The following is a 20,445-nucleotide window of genomic DNA, read 5'->3' as shown; positions in this document are numbered from 1 at the left end:
ACAGTGAGTTTCAACCGGACTCCACACTGAGCCCCGGGCCCAACTCAAGTCTTGACATGGGGCTTGATCCCATGACTCATGAGATCATGACCTGAGCCAAAACCAAGAGTTGGATGTTCAACCAACTGAGCCACCCAGGTGTCCCTCTCTGCCCATTTTTAGTTGGATTATGTGGTTATTTTTGGTGTTCAGTTGTGTAAGTTCTTCATATGTTTTGGATATTAACCCCTTATTGGATATATCATTTTCAAACATCTCTTCCCCTTCAGTAGGCTGCCTTTTTGGTTTGTTGATAGTTTCCTTCACTTTACTAGCATTTCACTAGCTCTTTGGTTATTCTGAAATACTGTTTATATGGAAGACAAGATAGATGCTTAATCTTTTTTTCACTTTTATTTATCAATTTTTATAATAATGAGTTAGTGTCCTAGAAGTCTTCAAAGTGATTAATAAGATCTCTTAAAAAGCATTATTATTAACTTATGATTTTTCGTATATTTAATATGTTTCAATCCACCAGAGTCATTATTATAATTTAATGGCTCCATCTTAATCATCAGTGGGAGACCCTTCAAGTAAGTACCTCTATCCTTATGGCCCAGAATCAGGCTGGTATAAATCTCTCAGCAGGGCAGAGGCGAGTGGAAACTGTGGAGATCTATGTCCCCACCAGACTGTCATGCTTTGACCTCGGGTGGGACTCCAGTGGCCTGAATTCAGCAACATCAGGCAATTATGTAAGCTATTTGATTAAAGCCAAGAATCTGACTGACCTAAGAGAAAGGGGTAGAAATGGGGAGACAAGTTAGGATAAGATGGGCTACAAAAGCAAGTTCAGAAGAGTGATTGCAATGTAACATCACTTATGTAAATTTAAACTACAGAATATGATATATGTATACAAAATACAGTATATAAATAGTATAGTTACAGCATCAATAGATATAACAGACTGTGGACCATGTATCAAAATCATGGGAGTGCATGTGTCTTGATTGGTGGAGTGAGCACCAGCAAAGAAATGTAAATTTGGGTAGGAGGGAAGGGTAAAGGAGACTTTAGCTATGGAAGATGTTAAAAAGCAGCTGGCGTGTGATCTATTTACTCCCTTTATTACATGGATGACTTGAGGGATAAAGAAAAAGGCAGGTGACTCTCCTTGTCAGTTGTACCTTTTGTACCTATTTACCTTGGGTAAATAGATGAATGATAGCTGCTAGAAGGAAGAGGACTTATCTATTTGATGCATTAAACACATAGCCCTTTACTTATGCTAAATAAACCCCAAACCTAAGAAGCATGGTTCCAAAGCTAAGTGACTGCCTGGGATGTAAAATGAAGTCTGTTAGGTACCTGAGAAACTCATTAGAGACCTAAACTATAGTCATGGGTCAGAGGGTATATTATTTTGCTAGGGCTATAACAAAACATCCTAACTGCCCCGGCCCCCAACCCTCTTAATAGTTGTATTAGTCTGCTCAGGCTTCCATAATAAGGTACTACAGGCTGGGCAGCTTAAACAACAGAAAGCCATTTTCTTTCAGTTCTAGAGGCTAAAGGTACAAAATCAAGGTATCTGCAAGTTTGGTTTCATCTGAAGCTCTTTTCCTTTGGTTGGCAGATAGCCACCTTCTGCTATGTCCTCACATGGCCATCCCTCAGTCCTTGCTTTCTGTGTCCTAATCTTTTCTCATAAAGAAACCAGCCGTATTAATTAGGGCCAACCCATATAACTTCATTTAACTTTAGTTACCTCTTTATAAGCCCTGGTCACATTCTGAGGTACTGAGAAGTAGGACTTCAATATATGAATTTTGAAGGGACATATTTCAATCTGTAACAGAGAGTATGTGTCCAATGTAGGAAAGAAGGGCCATGTGAGATTTTCCAGACCTCTGATTTGGCTGAGCCTTTCCATGGCCTGTATCTTTGAACCTATTAGTAAAACTTGATGCTGGGTAATATCTCTGACTCATGTGAATCTGATCCTGATTGTTAGCCTAAGCTATATGTATACTGTTTATTTTTTAGGAACAGTAGTCTGGAAGCAAATAATGAAAAAATATTGTGTCATTCTGGAATGTCTTATCATTCTTTGCAATTTTCTCTTTAAGTTTTTTAAACTAAAAATAAAACAAAGAAGGGGGTAAGGAAGCTTATGTCTGAACAGAGGTAGGAACACGGGCTAGAGAGGGACAAAGAGGTGTTATATTAATAAAACAAGGAGGCCGTTAGACTGCTGTGGTTCCAGTGCGCTGGCAGCCGACTAAACAAACCAAAACCTAATCCTGTAAAGGCCTCAAAGTTATGAAATTGGAACCTAAGGACAACCCATCACAAACAGCCAAGTAGACTTTAATCTATTGCTAACCAATCATTTACTTGCTTTTCTCTATAAAAGCCTCTCTCCAGCTCCTGTTGGTAGAATGCTCCTAACCACTTCCTTTTTGGTGCTGGTTAATTAGTACAGATATTTTGTTCAAAAAAATAAAAAATAAAAATAAAAAATAAAAAAACATATATATTTTTAAACAAGCCTCAGTTTAACAGAGTCTAGGCAGAGAGGGAGGCAAAAAATAATCCTGTCTCAGTCAGGGGGCAAGCAACGCCTCAAAAGCAAGGAGCTAAGGCGAAGGGAAAGCGCCCATTGGACTCGGCCAGGAGGGGGGGCCGGAACCCGCCCAGTGCGCAGACTCCAGGACAGGGCCCCGCGCAAGCGCGAGAGGGAGGGACCCCCGGGAGGACAAGCCTTTCCGGCGGTCAGGGCAAGATGTGAGTCCGGACACTTCTGCACTTGGAGACGGGAGCCATGGCTCTGCACGGCATTTCGGTGCTAGAGCTGGCTGGCCTGGCCCCGGGCCCGTACTGCGGCATGGTCCTGGCTGACTTCGGGGCGCAGGTGGTGCGTGTGGACCGGCTGGGTGCCCGCGGGGACTTGAGCTTCTTGGCCCGGGGCAAGCGCTCCCTGGCAGTGGACCTGAAGCGGCCGCAGGGGGCGGCTGTGGTGCGGCGCCTTTGCGCCCGGACGGATGTGGTGCTGGAGCCCTTCCGCCACGGTGAGGCCCGGGCGCCTCCGCAGCGCCGCTGGGACCAGACGCGGGAGGGTCCCTGCCGAAGGGAGGAGCCGGGCCGGGTCGTTAGACAAGCTGCGCCCGTTACACTCCTTCCCTGTTCCCACTCGGACCCGTCCCTGTCAGAGTCTTTCTAGATTTCTCTGTCGCGTTTGCTGTTGTTGACCATTCGCCCCTTGAGATGGTCGTCTGTACTTGGAATCCTAGATACCGGTGTTGCCCTGCTCTCCTTATACCCATTCCCGGCTCCTTCCCAAATTCCTCATTTTTCTGATCGCCTCTTTGCATTTGCCTTTCTTTATTATTTTATTATTTGAGGGTCACGAATCCTATGAGAATCTAACGAAAGCCAGAGATTCCCCACCTGGAAAACTGCAGATAGGTACATAGTCGTTTTTCTACAGTTTGGGGGGTTGATGTACCCTCTAAAAGCCATCCTCTGACCCAGGCTAACACTGTTAAATCCTGGCATTCCCGTTCCCAAGTTCCGGCTTCAGATCAATTTAGTTTACACTCTGACCCCTGGAGCCGAGCCACCTTATCTATTCCGAGACTGTTTTCCCCTTTTATAAGCAAATATATAACAAATACATAACTGTACCTCCTCCCCATTCTTTGAGAGCCACAGACCGCTGGACTGCACAAGCTCTGCACATCTTAACTGGCTGTCTCCCAGGCATGGCAACTTCCACAAATCCCAAAACAAGCCCATTATCTTACCTCCTAAAATAGCATCTCCTCGTTCTATATTATTTCTCTCAGTAAATGGAACCAGCAAGCCCCCCCAGGTGACTGAATCATAAGCCTGCACTCCATCCGTAACTCCAAATACTCACTCATTTGCTTACAGTTATCAGGAATCCAGACATCCTTCCTCCTTGCTCTCACTCTGGCTTTCCATACTTGCTGTAGCTTCCTTCACACTGTTGCAACAGCCTTTTCAAAGCTGATGTCTGGGTCTAGCACCACTTGCATCCATTCTCGCATAGCTGCTGGGGTAAACTTGCTCAAGTACTAAACCAAAGCTTTGCCTGGTGTATAGCAGGAAGTCAGAAAATGTTTGGTGAATGAATTGAACGCCTGTGGGGCACCAGACATATTAAAGGTGTTCACTCATTTATCCTCACAGCAGATTGGAGGATTATAATAATTTAATAATTAGGATTGTATCACAATTTAATAATGCCCTGTTTAAAGGTGGAGGCTCAACATGGTTGATTCCAGGGTCTTGGAATTAGGGGGAAAATGGAGCCCGGAATACAGGCATAGCTGCTGGGTGAGAGAATTGTGGCTGGTGTTTATTTAAGCAGAGGACTAGAGTTTTTTGTTTTTTGTTTTTTGGTAATTTACATAGCTTTAGGAAGACAAAGACAAGAAAATTATTGTATAACGTTTATTATCTTTAGTCCCAGGAGATTTAAAGTGTCAGTTATCTGAATTTTGTGCAAATATGGTACTTATAAGAACTCTTAGATGCTATTTTAGCAACTCTTTCCATGGATATTTGCTGAGCCTTTTGTGAAGGTACCCATGCTAGGTACTATATGTAGAGGCCCGAGGAAACAGATCAGGCATGAATCCTACCAGAGGTTTCTAAGCTGATACCAAAGGTGATTGAATATCTACACACATAAGCACAGCATGAGGTAGAAGGTGGTGGGCAATGATAAAGGTACAGAAAAAGAAAAGATCCTGAAAGGAATAGCCATTTTCGAAAGTGTATTTTTGACCAAATAAAGCTCCAAGGTAACTGTTCCAAGAGAACAGACCATTTCTAATAAATGACTAAGCAGAGGATTTGGGGAGCTATAAAGGCACTGACTCAAGGAATGAAAAGCATACTATGGGGACTGAAGGAACTTGGATATGCCTGAAGGGAAAGAAGGAAGGGCTGGAGGGACAAACTATTCTGGGGCAGACGTCATTCATTCCAGAAATGGTGGCCTCACTCTTTGTGTCCCTAATTATTGGAAACATGCTAAAACCCACAACAAACGTTATTAGTATGACTTGGAAGAGTGCCGTTTCTTGTTTGCCATAGTGATGGGATTATATGCTCAGTTTCATTCTCTTTTAAAAAAAAATCACTGTTACTTTCCTCTTAAGGTGTCATGGAGAAACTCCAGCTAGGCCCAGAGGTTCTGCGGAAGGAGAATCCAAAGCTTATCTATGCCAGATTGAGTGGATTTGGCCAGTCCGGAAGATTCTCTAAAGTAGCAGGCCATGACATCAACTATTTGGCTTTGTCAGGTACATCGAGAAAATAATTTTTTGGTCCAGTCAAGATGGACAGTTATACTAATTACAAAGAATTTTCAAAGGTGCAGATTTAAATACTAATGAAAATCAATAAGGGAACCATGGTCGCTCAAAAGGGTGGGTTGGCTGGCTCTGTCAGTGGAACATGCAACTCTTGATCTCAGGGTTGTGAGTTCAAGCCCCACTTTGCCCATGGAACCTAGTTAAAATTAAAAAGGAGGGGTTGGTTTGTTCTGGAACAGTTATTCTCAACTCCTTTCTCCTTGTCTTCACACATTTGAGGAATAATAAACTCTGGCTAGTAACATTTACTTACTGCATTTGTATAATCAATTCTCAGTCAAGCCCCTACCAGGAAGTAAAGAGACCTGGTGGTCTTATAGTTTGAAAATGCTAATATTGTTTCATCCTGACTCCCCTTCCTTCCAACTTCATTGAGAATCATTGCCTGAGTCACTATTTTAGACTTTACTGAATACCTCTAGTTTTCAGGTCGTATTATCACTTTATTAGAATTTTTACCTATGAGATTGAGTCTTAGAATGACCCAATCCTAGGATCCTAAGAAAGTGTGTGTTTTTGAGTTTTGAGTCTCAAATATCCTGTGAGAACAAATTGAAAGGTTGAGGAAAAGAGTGAGGATAGAATTGTTTTTTCCAGCTATTTTAATATGTAGTCACTTTTATTTTTCTTGTGTTTATTTTCTTGTGTCTCTTTCTAATAAGAATGGCAGTGGATTATCCTGTTATATAATTGATGAACTAAATTGGTAACAGTAATTAATGATAATAATTTTTTCCCTGAAACTCAGTGAGTAAAAACTGAGTAATGAAATTCTGAAAGCATTAGTTGGAATAAAGTTTTAGAGAAGAAAAAAAAAAGGTGAAAAACAAAACAAGGAGCCTTGTTGGGGAGGAAAGCCTATTTATAGATAAGCTGAATAAGTTTAGATTTGGAAAAGCATTATGTACTAGTATTCACTATGTCAGCAGCTAGAGAGACTGGTTATTACTCTTAAGGTGTTCATGTATTTATTTAAAAGAGACGTTAAATTTATAGGTCCTGTTCCCTGATTTTTTTTTTTTTTAATGATGTAGGTGTCCTGTCAAAAATTGGCAGAAGTGGTGAGAATCCATTTCCCCCACTGAATCTACTGGCTGACTTTGGTGGTGGTGGCCTCATGTGCACACTGGGCATCCTGTTGGCTCTATTTGAACGCACGCGCTCTGGCAAAGGTCAGGTCATTGACGTAAGCATGGTAAGTGTTAATTAGGGGAGGTGATGAACCTCCCAGTTGTTCCCAAGTCTGATGGGCAGCTGCCTCAGATTCTTTTCTGAATAGGACAAGAGAGAGGTGGGATTCGAAGTTGGAACCCATATTACCAAGAACATCCTTTTCTTGAAAATAGCTTCATATCCTTTACATGTGTCAGAATGTCATCATTGATATCTGTTTGTGGAATCAATTCTCTGAACTTTTCATGGCTCATCTGATTCCAATGTTGGGTTCAGCAATTTTCCCCACACTATTTCTTATACTTCATATACATTTTTCAAGCAATCTTCATTTGAAACTGGGCTCCAGAAGGCTCCCTTAGCAGATAGAAAGAGAAGATTCTTACGGGTGCTAAAGTAAAATGGGCCAGTCTAGACCTTCCTTCTACATTTTTTGGGGAGACTCCGACATTATAAGGCTTTGCATTTCTTCACTGCCCTGCCTTGAGCACGGGCCTTGTGTTATGCAGAGCACTTCCTCCATGCAGTTTCTCCTCATCTTCAAATCAGCAGTTTCGCTTGGAATACATTATTTTAAAGAGGAGGAAACCGAAGCATGGGAACTTGTCCAAGTTGTCGCAGTGCCTTGGAAGGAGCCCAGTCCAGCACCCCTACAGGTTTGCATTTGGGCGGGTCTTTGGAGGCAGAATGGAGATGGATGAGGAAGACAAGACTGGGGGCAGAGAGACAGTTCCTGGGTGGTTGCTGAGAGAGAAGTGGGAGCACTAAAGTCATTGGTGATAGAATGGGTCTGGGTTTAAGGGCTATTTATCTCTGAGATGTAAAATTGCCAGGATTTGATGATGCATTAGCAGTGAGGGGAGAGGGAGGAGTCATGGCTGACTCCCCTGTTTCTTTTTTTTTTCTTTTTGAGATTTATTTATTAAGAGAGTGTGTATGTGTGTGCATTTGAGTGAGAGGAGGGGCAGAGGGAGAGGGAGAGAGAATCCTCAAGCAGGCTCCCCACTGAGCAGGAATCCCCAGGGTTCCATCCCAGGACCCTGAGATCAGGACCCAAGCTGAAATCAGGAGTTGGCCACTTAACCAACTGAGCCCTGTAGGTGTCCTGACTCCCCTGTTTCTGGTGTGGGTGACCCGGTGAGATTTACGTAGATGTATATTCATGTGTGTGTGCGTATGTGTCTTTATATGTGGTGTCTCATTCTATGTGTGTGTCTGTATATGTACATGTACATGTGTATATATAGATATGGGGACTCTCTAAAATCTGTGTACCCTGTTTCAAAAGAAGCACCTCTTTAGGCCACCTATACAGAATACACTATTTGGTATGTCAGATGTCAGAGCCATAACTGAGGTGTGCATGAGATTTCAGGTTAAAAAGGAAATCAGGATATATCCAGAGATACATTTGTATTTGTTTCACAGCCAGTAACTGTGAGGAATTCCATAGGCCCACTTCATTCCAACTCTTTGAGACAAGGGTGCTTTGATGGCCTTCTCCCTGGGGGCCTAGAATCATTAGGATCACAAAGTCATAAGCATAGGGAAGTAATTTTCTTTGGATAGCCCCATGCATCCAGCCTGTAACAATTACACCTGAGAACATGAATCTGTTACTGTTACTTCAGGACTCAGCGGGAAATGGGCATTCCTCAACTAGTTGTCTGGACTCAAAAACCCCATATATCTGCCATTCATATTGTTGTGTTTATTTTGTAACTTTCTAGTGATTGTTAAAATTAAAATATATTAAATGCTCAAATACAGTTTTGTTGGGCTTGGAGTCAAACTAAAATAAGCTAAATTTAATTGTAATATGATTTACCTTTATAATGTGATATTCTTCATGGATCTACATATATGTGTTATAGGTATTGAGATCAAAATAGATTTTTTAAAACCTCTTTGCTTTATTTTTAACTTTTTATCCTGATAGTTTTAAACATATATAATTAAAGGGAGAATATATAATGAACTTCCATGTGCCCTCCCTTGACATCAAAAATTGTCAACATTTGGCAGTTTTATTTGAAGGGGAGAACAAAAGTAGTTCCTTCTAAGTCTTTTCTGAAAAATATCTTCTGACCTGAATAGTAGAGAAACCCTGTATCATAAACTTGTTCTAACATACTTTCATGAAATATCGAAGTTTTGTTAATTACCAAGAAACATTTTTATACCAATGTTTAAAAAAATCTAAGTGGGAATTAATCATGCTTTTATAGTTTAAGTATTGGATTCATATTGTATCTTGTTTCTTCTTCAAAGGTGGAAGGAACCGCATACCTGAGTTCTTTTCTGTGGAAATCTCAAGAAACAGGACTGTGGGAAAAACCTCGAGGACAGAACTTACTAGATGGTGGAGCACCTTTCTACACAACTTACAAGACGGCAGATGGGGGCTTCATGGCTGTTGGAGCGTTAGAGCCCCAGTTCTACAAGCTGCTGATCAAAGGTAAGTAACTGTCATGTGCCTCCCCCATCGCCCCTCTATTTTGGAGCCTTTTGAAGTTCATTATGTCTTTGTTATGTAGCTACCTTACAGTTTACCTCATTGTAACCATCATTATATTATGGGGCATTTCCCTTGTGTTTTAAATTAATAGGTAATTTGGCAAGTCTATAAAACAGCTCAGAGTTTTAAAAAACAGTCCATTTTGTGGAAGTTCAATTTTTTATCACATTTCATGGTCAGTAGTATTGGGTATTTATACTGCTCTTGTGTGCCCACGTCTTATTCTTCCTTAGAATTGACCTGCTGGTTCTACCAGTTCTTACTCCTTGACAGATGTCACCTCTAGTCTTTCCCAGTGTCAGGGGTCACGAGTACAGGGTGACTTTGGTAAATAAGATTTTATCGGAATATGTTATTATCACTTGATGCTTCTGCAGTATACCTTTCTTGCAGATTCTTGTCTTTTTTTGCACGTGGCCACAAGTTAGCAGGAAATATTTGAGATCTCTTCTTCCCTAATTAAATAATTGGATTGATGTTATTTTGTTCTTGTAACATGTTTGAATTTAAAGTTTTCTTTACAGATACCTGAGTATCTAAGAAGTTTTAGTGTGACTTCTAATGTAGTAGTGTGACAAGCTGGTCATGGCACACCTGTCTTTTCAAGTTCAAGTGTGGAGTTGTGTTGTTAACATTTGGTAGTTTTTCTGATGGAATACTACCTACAGTTATTTGCATATAGCTGAAATCGTCTTTTGCAAGCATCGGAAAGCATGTTCTGATCAACCATATTAACTTCACTGACTAAAATATAGTTGGAGAAATGCAGAACAGAATGGTTTCTCTAGATAATAAAAGCTTTTCTGTTCAGAAATTAAACTAAGAATGGAAGATCTTAATTCATAATTCAGGACAGAACAATGCTACAGGAGGGGCTGAATGGTGGGAATGACAGTGCCACCTCCGTGGTGCAGGGCCTTGGAAGCAGCAGGGACAGAGCACAGTGGAGTCTACCTGATGTAAACCTTGTGTATTCATGCACTGTCTGTAGAGAATTTAAATATAATAATGAAAATGACTAAACTTCATTTAGCTTTTTGTCATCATCATTCACAGGCAATTCTAAATGACAATGATAAAGTATATTCATTGAAAAAGATTTTGAGTTCTAATCAATTGCTACAGATACTGTTGAGTTCTAATAACATGTAAGCTTGTTAGCACATTTATATTACTTATCCTTTAGTAAATATTACATAGGAGTTATTCAGAGAACTCCCAATTTTGTAGTCTCACTCCAATGTGATCTTGTAAAATTTTTATAGTTTCAGCATTCACATTTAGGTCTCTGTTACATGATGAGTTAATTTTCGAGCTAAGGGTCCAGCTTCATTGTTTTGCATATAGCTATCCAGTTTTCCCAGCACTATTTGTCAAAAGGATTGTTCTTTCTCCATTGAATGGTTTTGGCATCCTTGTTGAAAATCAGGTGACCACAAGTATAAGGGTTTATTTTGGACTCTCAATTCTGTTCCATTGATGTACATGTCTCTCCTTATGTTAGCACCACACTGTGTTGATCACTGTAGCTTGTAGTAAGTTTGAAATTAGAAAGTGTGAGTTTTCCAGTTTTATTCTTTTTCAAGATCGTTTTGGCTGTTCAGGGTCCCAATATACAGAGAAAGGAGAAAAAAAAGCTGGAATTCTATGCACTGCCACACAAGGGCCTAGCACCCTCCAACTTCCAACAGAGCTAAGGGAGCAGGTTTTTATTTTTTCCCACAGATCACAGTGGCGTTGATTCCATCAAGATTTTGTTGAGACAGAAAGGGATAAAAATAAATTTGGAACAGAAAGGGATAGACATTATTTTCCCAAAGTATTCTGCTCCAGATATTTCTCCCCAAAATAAGTTGAGAACCATGGTATAAAAGGAAAGAAAAGAGACTTCAAAAAAAACAGGACAAATGAGCACAAGAGTAGGGAGCGGGAAAAAGACTGTAAATTGCTCCCAGAGACGAGAGAATTAAAAAAGGAAGGTTAGACTCCGTCAGTATTCCATTAGTCATCTTCTGTTTCATCAGCCTCTCCTTCCTCTCCCTCATTATCTCCTTCATTTTCTTCATCTTCATCCTCATCAGTGTCTTCCATACCTTCTTCGTCATCATCATCATTATCATCATCTTCTCCTTCCCCTTCCCCTTCTTCATCATCTGTATCAGGAACCAAGTAGTACTGTCGTGGATTTGGCGAAACACCATCTCTGAGGACCTCTCTGAACTCATCTGCATCAGAATGGTCCGTAGCCAGCTGAAGAAGCTAGGCCTCTGGTTCCTCAGGCTGTCCCTTCCTGCTGGCTTTATTCTATGTTTGACTTCAGCATTTCACCAAATCCTTTCCAGATTTCCATTTGATTTCAGTGGACTTCGACAGTGGAGCACTACTCTCATTCGCGTGAAATTCTTTGAAGAGAACTTTATTTTCAAAGTAAGGATTTTCATCAAAATACTATTCTATTCTGTAACCTGATTTAGTATCTTCAAATTCTGCCACTTCAACTCTTGTCAGATAACGCGACACCTCCTCCCCGAGCAGTGCAGACCCTTGTGGATGGTTGACAAATGTTCTCACCCCCAAATTTGGGATTTTGGCAGTCGGTTCTGACCTCTTTGGCAGGGTTTGTTATGGTCCTGTTCTGCTTTCAAAATCTCCTCTCTGCCATGTTCATTAAGTGTGTTTTATCTTGTATTTCATCAACATGTTTGAGTGCTTGCTCTTGTTTCTCTCCCTTCAGCAAGTGCTGAGTTGTTGTCATCTCCCTCTGGCTTGAGGGCAGGATGCCGTCTCCGTTTCTTTGTTTGAGGCAGGAGTGAATACTGGTGTTCGGGGCCGGGCTATGAGGAAAGTCCAGGAAACAAGGGCAGAGGCATGTGTGGAAGAAGCTCCAGTTTCTCTATGTGCTGCTCTTCCTGATTGTGTCCTACAGGTCTCCGAAGTTCTGTTTGTTTTTCTTTTCTTTTTTCTTTCTGCTCCTCAGACTGGCTAAGCAGTTCATGTCTCTTTGAGCTCACTGATTCTCTCTCCTGCTAGTTCATGTCTGTTGTTGAGTCCCTCTCATGAAGTTTGTATTTTATTGTACTCTTCAATTCCACAATTTTTTTTTCAAGATTTTATTTATTTGTCAGAGAGAGAGAGAGGGAGAGATCACGAGCAGTGGGGAGGGGTAGAGGGAGAAGCAGGCTCCCCTGCTAGTAGTGAGCCAATATGGGGCTCGATCCCTGGACCCTGGGATCATGACCTGAGCTGAAGGCAGATGCTTAACCAATTTCTATTTAGTTGATTTTTCAATAATTTCTGCCTCTTTATTGATATTCTCTTTGATTAGACATCATTCTCAAACTTTCTTTTAATTTTTCAGACATGGTTTCCTTCAGTGATTTGAACATATTTGTATTTATTTATTATTATATTATTTTTTCAGTGTTCCAAGATTCATTTTTTGTGTGCCACACCCAGTGCTCCATGCAGTACGTGCCCTCCTTAATACCCACCACCAGGCTCACCATTTCCCCACACTCCTCCCCTCTAAAACCCTCAGAGTCCACAGTCTCTCATGCTTCGTCCCCCTTTTGATTTACCCCAATTCACTCTTCCTTTCCTTTCCTAAAGTGGTTATTCATCCTTTCTGATGGTGCTGCGTAATGTTTCCACTGTATATATGGACCATATCTTCTTTATCCATTGTCTGTGAAGGGCATCTTGGCTCTTTCCACAGTTTGGTGATTGTGGCCATTGCTGCTATGAATATTGGGATACAGATGGCCCTTCTTTTCTCTATATCTGTATCTTTGGAGTAAATACACAGTAAAATAATACCTATTCTCCTGAAGCTGTTTCAGAAAATAGAAACAGAAGGAAAACTTCCAGACTCTTTCTGTGAAGCCAGCACTACCTTGATCCCCAAACCAGGCAAAGACCCCTATCCAAAAAAGGAGAATTTCAGACCAAAATCCCTGCTGAATATGGATGCCAAGATTTCAACAGATCCCAGCTAATAGGATGCACAGCACATTAAAAGATTATCCGGGGCACCGGGGTGGCTCAGTGGGTTAACCCTCTGCCTTCAGCTCAGGTCATGATCTCAGGGTCCTGGGATCGAGCCCCGCATGGGGCTCTCTGCTCAGTGGGGAGCCTGCTTCCCTCCTCTCTCTGCCTGCCTCTCTGCCTACTTGTGATCTCTCTCTCTCTCTGTCAAATAAATAAATTAAATATTAAAAAAAAAAGATTATCCACCATGACCATGTGGGATTCATCCCTGGGTTACAAGGATGGTTCAACATTCACAAACCAATCAATGTGATAGAACAAATCAATAAGAGAGAAGAACCACATGGTCCTCTCAAATGATGCAGAAAAAGCACTTGACAAAATACAGCATCCTTTCCTGTATAAAACTCTTCAGAGTATAGGGATAGAGGGAACATTCCTCAACTTCATAAAATCTATCTATGCAAAACTCACAATGAGGGGGTAGGGAGAGGGTGGTTGGGTTACGGACATTGTGGAGGGTATGTGCTATGGTGAGTGCTGTGAAGTGTGTAAACCTGGCGATTCATGGACCTGTACCCCTGGGGCTAATAATACATATATGTTAATGAAAAATTAAAAATTAAAAACACCACAATGAGTATCATTCTCACTGGGGAAAAACTGACAGCCTTCCCATTGAGATCAGGAACATGACAAGGATGCCCACTCTCACCATTGTTGTTCAACATAGTACTAAAAGTCCTACCAACAACAATCGGACAACAGAAAGAATTAAAAGGTATCCAAATTGGCAATGAAGAAGTCAAACTCTCTCTCTTCGCAGATGACATGATACTTTATATGGAACACCCAAAAGACTCTATCCCCAAACTACTAGAACTCATACAGCAATTCAGTAATGTGACAGGATACAAAATCAATGTACAGAAATCAGTTGCTTTCTTATACACTAACAGTGAAAATATAGAAAGGGAAATTAGAGAACAGATTCTATTTACCTTAGCACCAAGAACCATAAGATACCTTGGAATAAACCTAACCAAAGAAGTAAAGGATCTGTACTCAAACTACAGAACACTCATGAAAGAAATTGAAGAAGACACAAAAAGATGGAAAAGCATTCCATGCTCCTGGATTGGAAGAATAAATATTGTTAAAATGTCTATACTGCCCAGAGCGGTCTATACTTTCCATGCCATCCTGATCAAAATTCCACCGGCATTTTTCAATGTGCTGGAACACACAATCCTAAAATTTGTATGGAACCAGAAGAGACCCCGAATCACTAAGGAAATGTTGAAAAAGAAAAACAAAGCTGGCGGCATCATGTTACCTGACTTCAAGCTTTACTACAAAGCTGTGACCACCAGTTCAGCATGGTACTGAACTGTCAAGCTGGCTGATTTAAAGTCTTTTCCAGTAAGTCCAATATCTGGCTTTTTCAGGAACAGTTTCTGTTCACTGCTTTTTGCCTTGCGTATGTGTCATATTTTCTTTCTTCTTTGGATGCTTCACAAATTTAGTTGTAACTTGATATTTTAAGTAACGTAATGTGGCAACTGTGGACATTAGGTCTCACCTTCCCTTCCCCTCTCCCCAGTCCTGGGTCTGTCATTTCCACTGTTTGTTTATTTAATGACTTTCCTGGACTAAATCTGTATTCTTTGGTACGTGAAGCTACTGAAGGCTGTTCAGTTAGCTTGGTGATCAGGTAATGACTGGATAGGGATATCCTTAAATGCTTTGAACCAATTAATTTCCCATCTTTTTCTGAGGTACTCTGTGCCTTCGTGTTTTGCTTATATGGGGACTCAGGGTCGCCAGAGGTGAAACACTAGGACCTTTTCAGATCTTTCCTGGGCATGCTCACAGCCCTACACATGTGCTTTCTAAATTCTCAGGAATGTGTTGGAACATCTCAAAGCCCCTCATGTATATCCTATTCCCCATTTTTGTTTCTCAGCTTCTTTTTAGTCCCCACAGGGAATGCCACCTCAGATAGCTATGATATTAAACAGCTGCCTCTGATCTTTTTGACATGTGTCAGAAATGTTCTAGGAATAGGGCATTGTGAGCTCTAAGTCAGACTGAAGACAAACCCTGAGAATGGAGCCTTTCAGGGAGCTGCTAGACAAACAGCAATTCTCTGGGGATGGGATTTTGGGGAAGCTCTCAACTCATTTTCTTCTTACCATGACTTCTTACCATGACAGCACTATGGCTGGAAGCCTGTTGGTTTTGATGGCTACCCCTGAGCTGGGGAGAGAGGGATGAAATTTGTGCAAGTTATAACACTGCAAGTCTCACTGATCTTACTGAGATGCAGTTGTTTTTCTTGAATAAATGCTCTTTGGATTATTGTAAACTTTTAATTTCCAGAGTTATGAAAAGGCTCATTCTGACCATTTGGGCCAAGGTTCTTGCTGCTTTTATGCAAGAACAGGTTTTTGAAGGTTCTGACTGCCATTCCAGAAGTTAACTTCTCTCCTTAGTGTATCTTGTTGTTATCTTAAAACATATGTGTTTGGTATGATCATTTCTAACATGCATACTCCACCACAATGAATGAGTTTTTCTGGAAATATTGAAAATGAAATGAGATGTTTTTCTAGCAGGCTAATTGTTCCAGCCCTTCATCTTCTGACCACGTTCTAGATTTTCTAAGTCTAAACTCTATAACCACCCTGATTTTTTTTATAGCCTCTTCTCTTTGCATCCACAGCCTTTTATGGTATCCTTAACCTCCTCTCTCCCTGCAGAGTTCACTAGGGATCCTTAATTGATAGGTGGGTTTCTGGTTCAGGCTGACTTAGCATGTTAAATCAGCTTTGGCTAATCTACACAGGCCATGCAAAAATGCCTCAGCATTTTTTTTCTTTTACAGTATTTATTTACAAAAATAGTACTTTACTAATCACATATATATTACTTCTCTCTCAGGTCTAACTGGACAAATGGCCACATCTATAATGATTTTTTTAGGTAGTATTAATTATGTACCTCATTTATTTTACCTTATATTTGAGATCTTCGAGACCATACATCAGTTGAACTCCTCGGTATCTGAACATAAATATACAAGGTTTTGGGAAGGTACAAATTCTATTGTAGTAGGACCCTGTCTTTCTGGGGCAAAGAAATCTGACAACTCTGAATTTTATGATATTTTGGGATAACAAGACTCTTGTAGTGTAATCAGTAAGCAATAGAGAATTTTTAAAAATTTTAAAATTTCAGAATATTATTAAAAGGGAAGCAGACAACAAGAAGTTTTGTCAAGTTTGTGGAGAAACTGCAGGCCTGTGCCTTAGTGGTGGGAATGGAAAATTGTGCAGCTGCTGTGGAAAGCTGTATGGCAGTTCCTCAGAAATCTAAAGCAGAATTACTACAAATTTTATGCTATGACAATTTTTAAAAAATGAAAAATAATTCAAAATAATGCATGTTTTAGAAAAAAGTGTGGTACAGAATTGGTCAGTTAAGAAGTAAAGATTCTCCCTTGTCCTTCCACTTTGGGAAAGTTTGGGATGTGGCTTTCATGAACTTTTTCTGTGTGCATATCAACACAATTGTTTTATTTATTTATAAATTATATTTATATACAGTATATAATTATGTAAAATTTTAGTTAGTAGCTATCTTGTTTTATTCAACGATATATTAAAGATGTCCTTTCTTGTCAATACAAAAAATTTGCCTCATGCTCTATGTAGCAGCCCTATGATGTGTGTGTGCCTGTGCTAAATGTAACCACGTCTTAATTCAAGTTCATTTACATTATTCTGCAGTTTTGTATTGTAACACTTTTTTTGTTGTTTTTTATTAATAAACATTAATCTTTGTACATAAAACATTGCACAATCACAACATGGATTTTTGACTGCTTAATATTGCCAAATATTATGTCATAGAGCAGTAAAGTTTATGACACATACTTAAAATAGTATGTGTCAATTGTATAATTGCCTGTGGTTATGTATATGTGTACACATATATGTAAGGTAGCCTTTTGGAAATTAAAACAGTTGTCCCAAGTTTTAAATAGTGTCTGAATCTACAGACCAGTTCTTGAAACATTTTGCTTAAAATATGATAAATTTAATGCGGGTTATGCTATAAAAACTAGCCACAACCTACAGTTGTACTTATGTGGTAGAATGGTTTTTAGAGTTCCATACAGGAATATCAAGAGCACAGCAAACAACCTATCCTGAACCATTGGTGGCTAATCCTGGGGCCTTGATCAGGGTCATGGGCAGGATAGGAAACTGGGGGCTGAGAAAGAATAAGACAGTGGAGGAGCTGGGGTGTCAGAGTTGGGGGGAGGAGCCGAGGTCTTTGATTTCTAGTGTTTTTCTAGTGTACAGATCTTTGAGACCATTGATCTCAATATAATGTCTGTTACAAAGAAAACATATTGGATCTAATTTTATTTAGTGTTAGGATTCTGATCACATTCTGATTAAACAAACGTTTAAAAAGCATGCAGATATGTTTCTAGCAATAGCTATGATCTATATCACTATTTTTGGCTAACTGGTCATTTCATTTGTTTTTTAATCTCAGAGTTTGGGGCAGTCAGAAAAAAGAAAGCTAAGTAAAAGACATCCTTAGAAACTTTTTTTTTTTTTTTTGTAGATTACAGTGATAAACCTGCAGTTTTGGTTCCATACTTTTGCTGGTATTTGAGTGGGACAAGTGACTACAGAGAAAAATTTATTTGTATATCCCACAGGTGACTTTTACAACTGTCCAGAACTATAGGAGTTCTCCTTTTTTCCTTTTATACCTCAGAACCCTAAGAATTGCCTGCAGTATCCATGTCTTCTTACCTCTTGAGGGATTTTCCTCTTCAGAGCAGTTTACAATTAGTCATTGTTCTTCTACATGATAGGGAAGGGAAGGATGATGAAAGTGACAAGTATTAGATTAATTTGACTAAACTTATACAAAATATCATGCATAAGAAGGAGGGCCTTTCATTATTATTCCACTCTCACCATCTACATTTAAAAACCCTCTTGCATGAGGGAGTAAAAGTGATATTCACACCAAATCCTAGTAAAGGGGCCTTTGGGTATAATTTGATCAGCCTTGGAATTCAGGTGCATCTGGAGGGCTGGTGCTTTAGTCTATAAAGGAGGCACAGATCAGGTCACGGGCCCAGAAGCCATCCTTTCTGTTAAATCCCGAGCTGGATGCTTTCATCTTCTCTGTACCATGTCTTGATGGGTCCTTCAAGTCTCCTTCGTGCCTGACACACAAGTCTTTGTGCCCCACTCATGATCTGGCTGGGTGATCACTTTCTGTCATGTTTGCTGTAGGAACAGTTTGTTGCATGTGTCTTTGGTTACCTTACAAATCCTTTGTTTCTAGTTCACAGCAGTGTTCTAAAAGATTAATGAGTCAAACATCACTGTCCTACTACAAGCTCTTTTATTGGACCAAAATAAAGAGAGGTGAATATTACATATAAAATTGCAATTTTGAATTTAACCATTTATCTTTAGGTTTCTTAAAAAATGGGATTATCATGTGTAAAGTTGTTTAAATTTTACCTTTCATAGGGTTTGGGTATACTATATAAAATGTGGGGTTATTTGAATTCAGTATGACAGATAATAACATCATGAGGAAATTTCTTGTTAAAAACTTAGGGAAAAAAACAATTTCTGGAAACTAGACCTTTACAAATAGACTACTTCTGATGAAATATAAATAATAAAATCTTGGCTGTGGGAAGTCTCTTTGGAGTCCTGCTAGCCACTTACCTCTAGACATTGTCTCCAGCTTCAAGTTGAGTTTGAATTTCCTCCCTTGACCCAGCTGAGAAACTTACAGAACATCCTGTTAGGGACAGTATGGTAAGGTCAAAATGCATTTTTCACTGATTATAATAACTCCACCCAAAGCATAATAATGTAAGAAATTGTGTTTTTATCTCAGGACTTGGGCTAGAGTCTGATGACCTTCCTCATCAGATGAGCATGAGTGATTGGCCAGAAATGAAGAAGAGATTTGCAGATGTATTTGCAAAGAAGACAAAGGCAGAGTGGTGTCAGGTCTTCGACGGCACAGATGCATGTGTGACCCCAGTTCTGACATTGAAGAGGTTGCCCACCACGATCATAACAAAGAACGGGGCTCGTTTCTCACTGATGCGGAGCAGGGTGTGAGTCCCCGCCCTGCACCGCTGCTGTCAGACACCCCAGCTGTCCCTTCATCCAGAAGGGATCCTTTTGTAGGAGAACATACTGAAGAGATACTTCGAGAAATTTGAGGTTCAGCCAGGAAGAGATCAATCAGCTTACCTTAGATAAAATTATTGAAAGTAATAAGCCCAGAGCTCATCTCTAAGTTCCAGACCTCCTGTGAATTGAATTTGAATATTCAATTTGAATGAATTTGAATTTGAATATTACATGTTCGATATAGAATAATACATAAAATTCTAAGTATGGAAACATGAAGGAACAGTGGATCAACTGTTCTAATCAAGAAACAAGACTGATTACTGATTGAATTCTGAAAATGGTTAACATCATGGCTTTTGATTTAGGAATGTTTTCAGTTTACCACTATTAAATGGTAACAGTTTTTCTGCCTTTCAATTTGATAGATTATATTTTAATATTAAAATGTTAATTGGGTACCTGAGTGGCTCAGTCAAGCATCTGCCTTTGGTTCAGGTCATGATCTCAAGGTCCTGGGGTCAAGCCCTGCCCACATCAGGCTCTCTGCTCAGCAGGGAGCCTGCTTCTTCCTCTCTCTGTGGGCACACATGCCTTCACATGCAAGCTCGTGCACATGTGCGCGCACTCTCTCTATCAGCTCATTATCTCTTGCTTGTTCTCAAATAAAATCTTTAAAAAAAAAATGTTAACAATGTACCTTAAATGAATAAATATAATGCTTTTTATTAAATAAAGCCTTTTCTCTCCTAAAGTTTAATTATGCGTTTAAGTTTGTGAAAAGCTTTTAAGAAAGTCCTTTAAATAGCCCTTAAAAACCATTTTGTAGCTCATTGAAATAACTTTGTCTCTACTATTTACCAAAATGAAGTCCTTAGATAGAAAAGTCTGATCCTCTTTATGTGATAAGAAAATCATTCAACCAGTCTCTTTGAATTGGAATTTTAGAAAATGTTCTTGAGATTTCTTTCTTATAATCCCCACTCTCCATCTAGACCACCATACTGAGAGTCTGGCTCCTCTGTGTGGCTGCCTCTTAGCATCACCCACCCATGTCTCTTTCTCAGTAAATTACCATCCATTTGGAAGTCCTTCTAGACTCTTCCTCTTCTTACCAGTCTCCAGCCTCCATGCCCACCATGTCCGCCTCTGCCCCAGTAGACCCATGACTTACCCCTCA

The 20,445-nt window shown here is 39.9% G+C and overlaps 1 protein-coding gene across 1 annotated transcript; it reads left to right on the top strand.

Annotated features, from left to right (window-relative positions):
• Positions 1-2,720: 2,720 nt before the first annotated feature.
• Positions 2,721-20,146, top strand: AMACR (alpha-methylacyl-CoA racemase). The gene is given in 7 exon segments (XM_047729731.1): positions 2,721-3,056; positions 5,178-5,321; positions 6,428-6,588; positions 8,838-9,024; positions 19,021-19,176; positions 19,179-19,348; positions 19,351-20,146. Coding segments are annotated over 7 exon segments (1,146 nt in total). The 5' UTR covers positions 2,721-2,809; the 3' UTR covers positions 19,432-20,146.
• The last annotated feature ends 299 nt before the right edge of the window (positions 20,147-20,445 follow it).

Source organism: Lutra lutra, chromosome 5, assembly GCF_902655055.1.
Source record: "Lutra lutra chromosome 5, mLutLut1.2, whole genome shotgun sequence".
NCBI lineage: Eukaryota > Metazoa > Chordata > Mammalia > Carnivora > Mustelidae > Lutra > Lutra lutra.
Note: the sequence above shows the minus strand (reverse complement) of the source record. Positions and strands in the feature narration are given on the sequence as shown.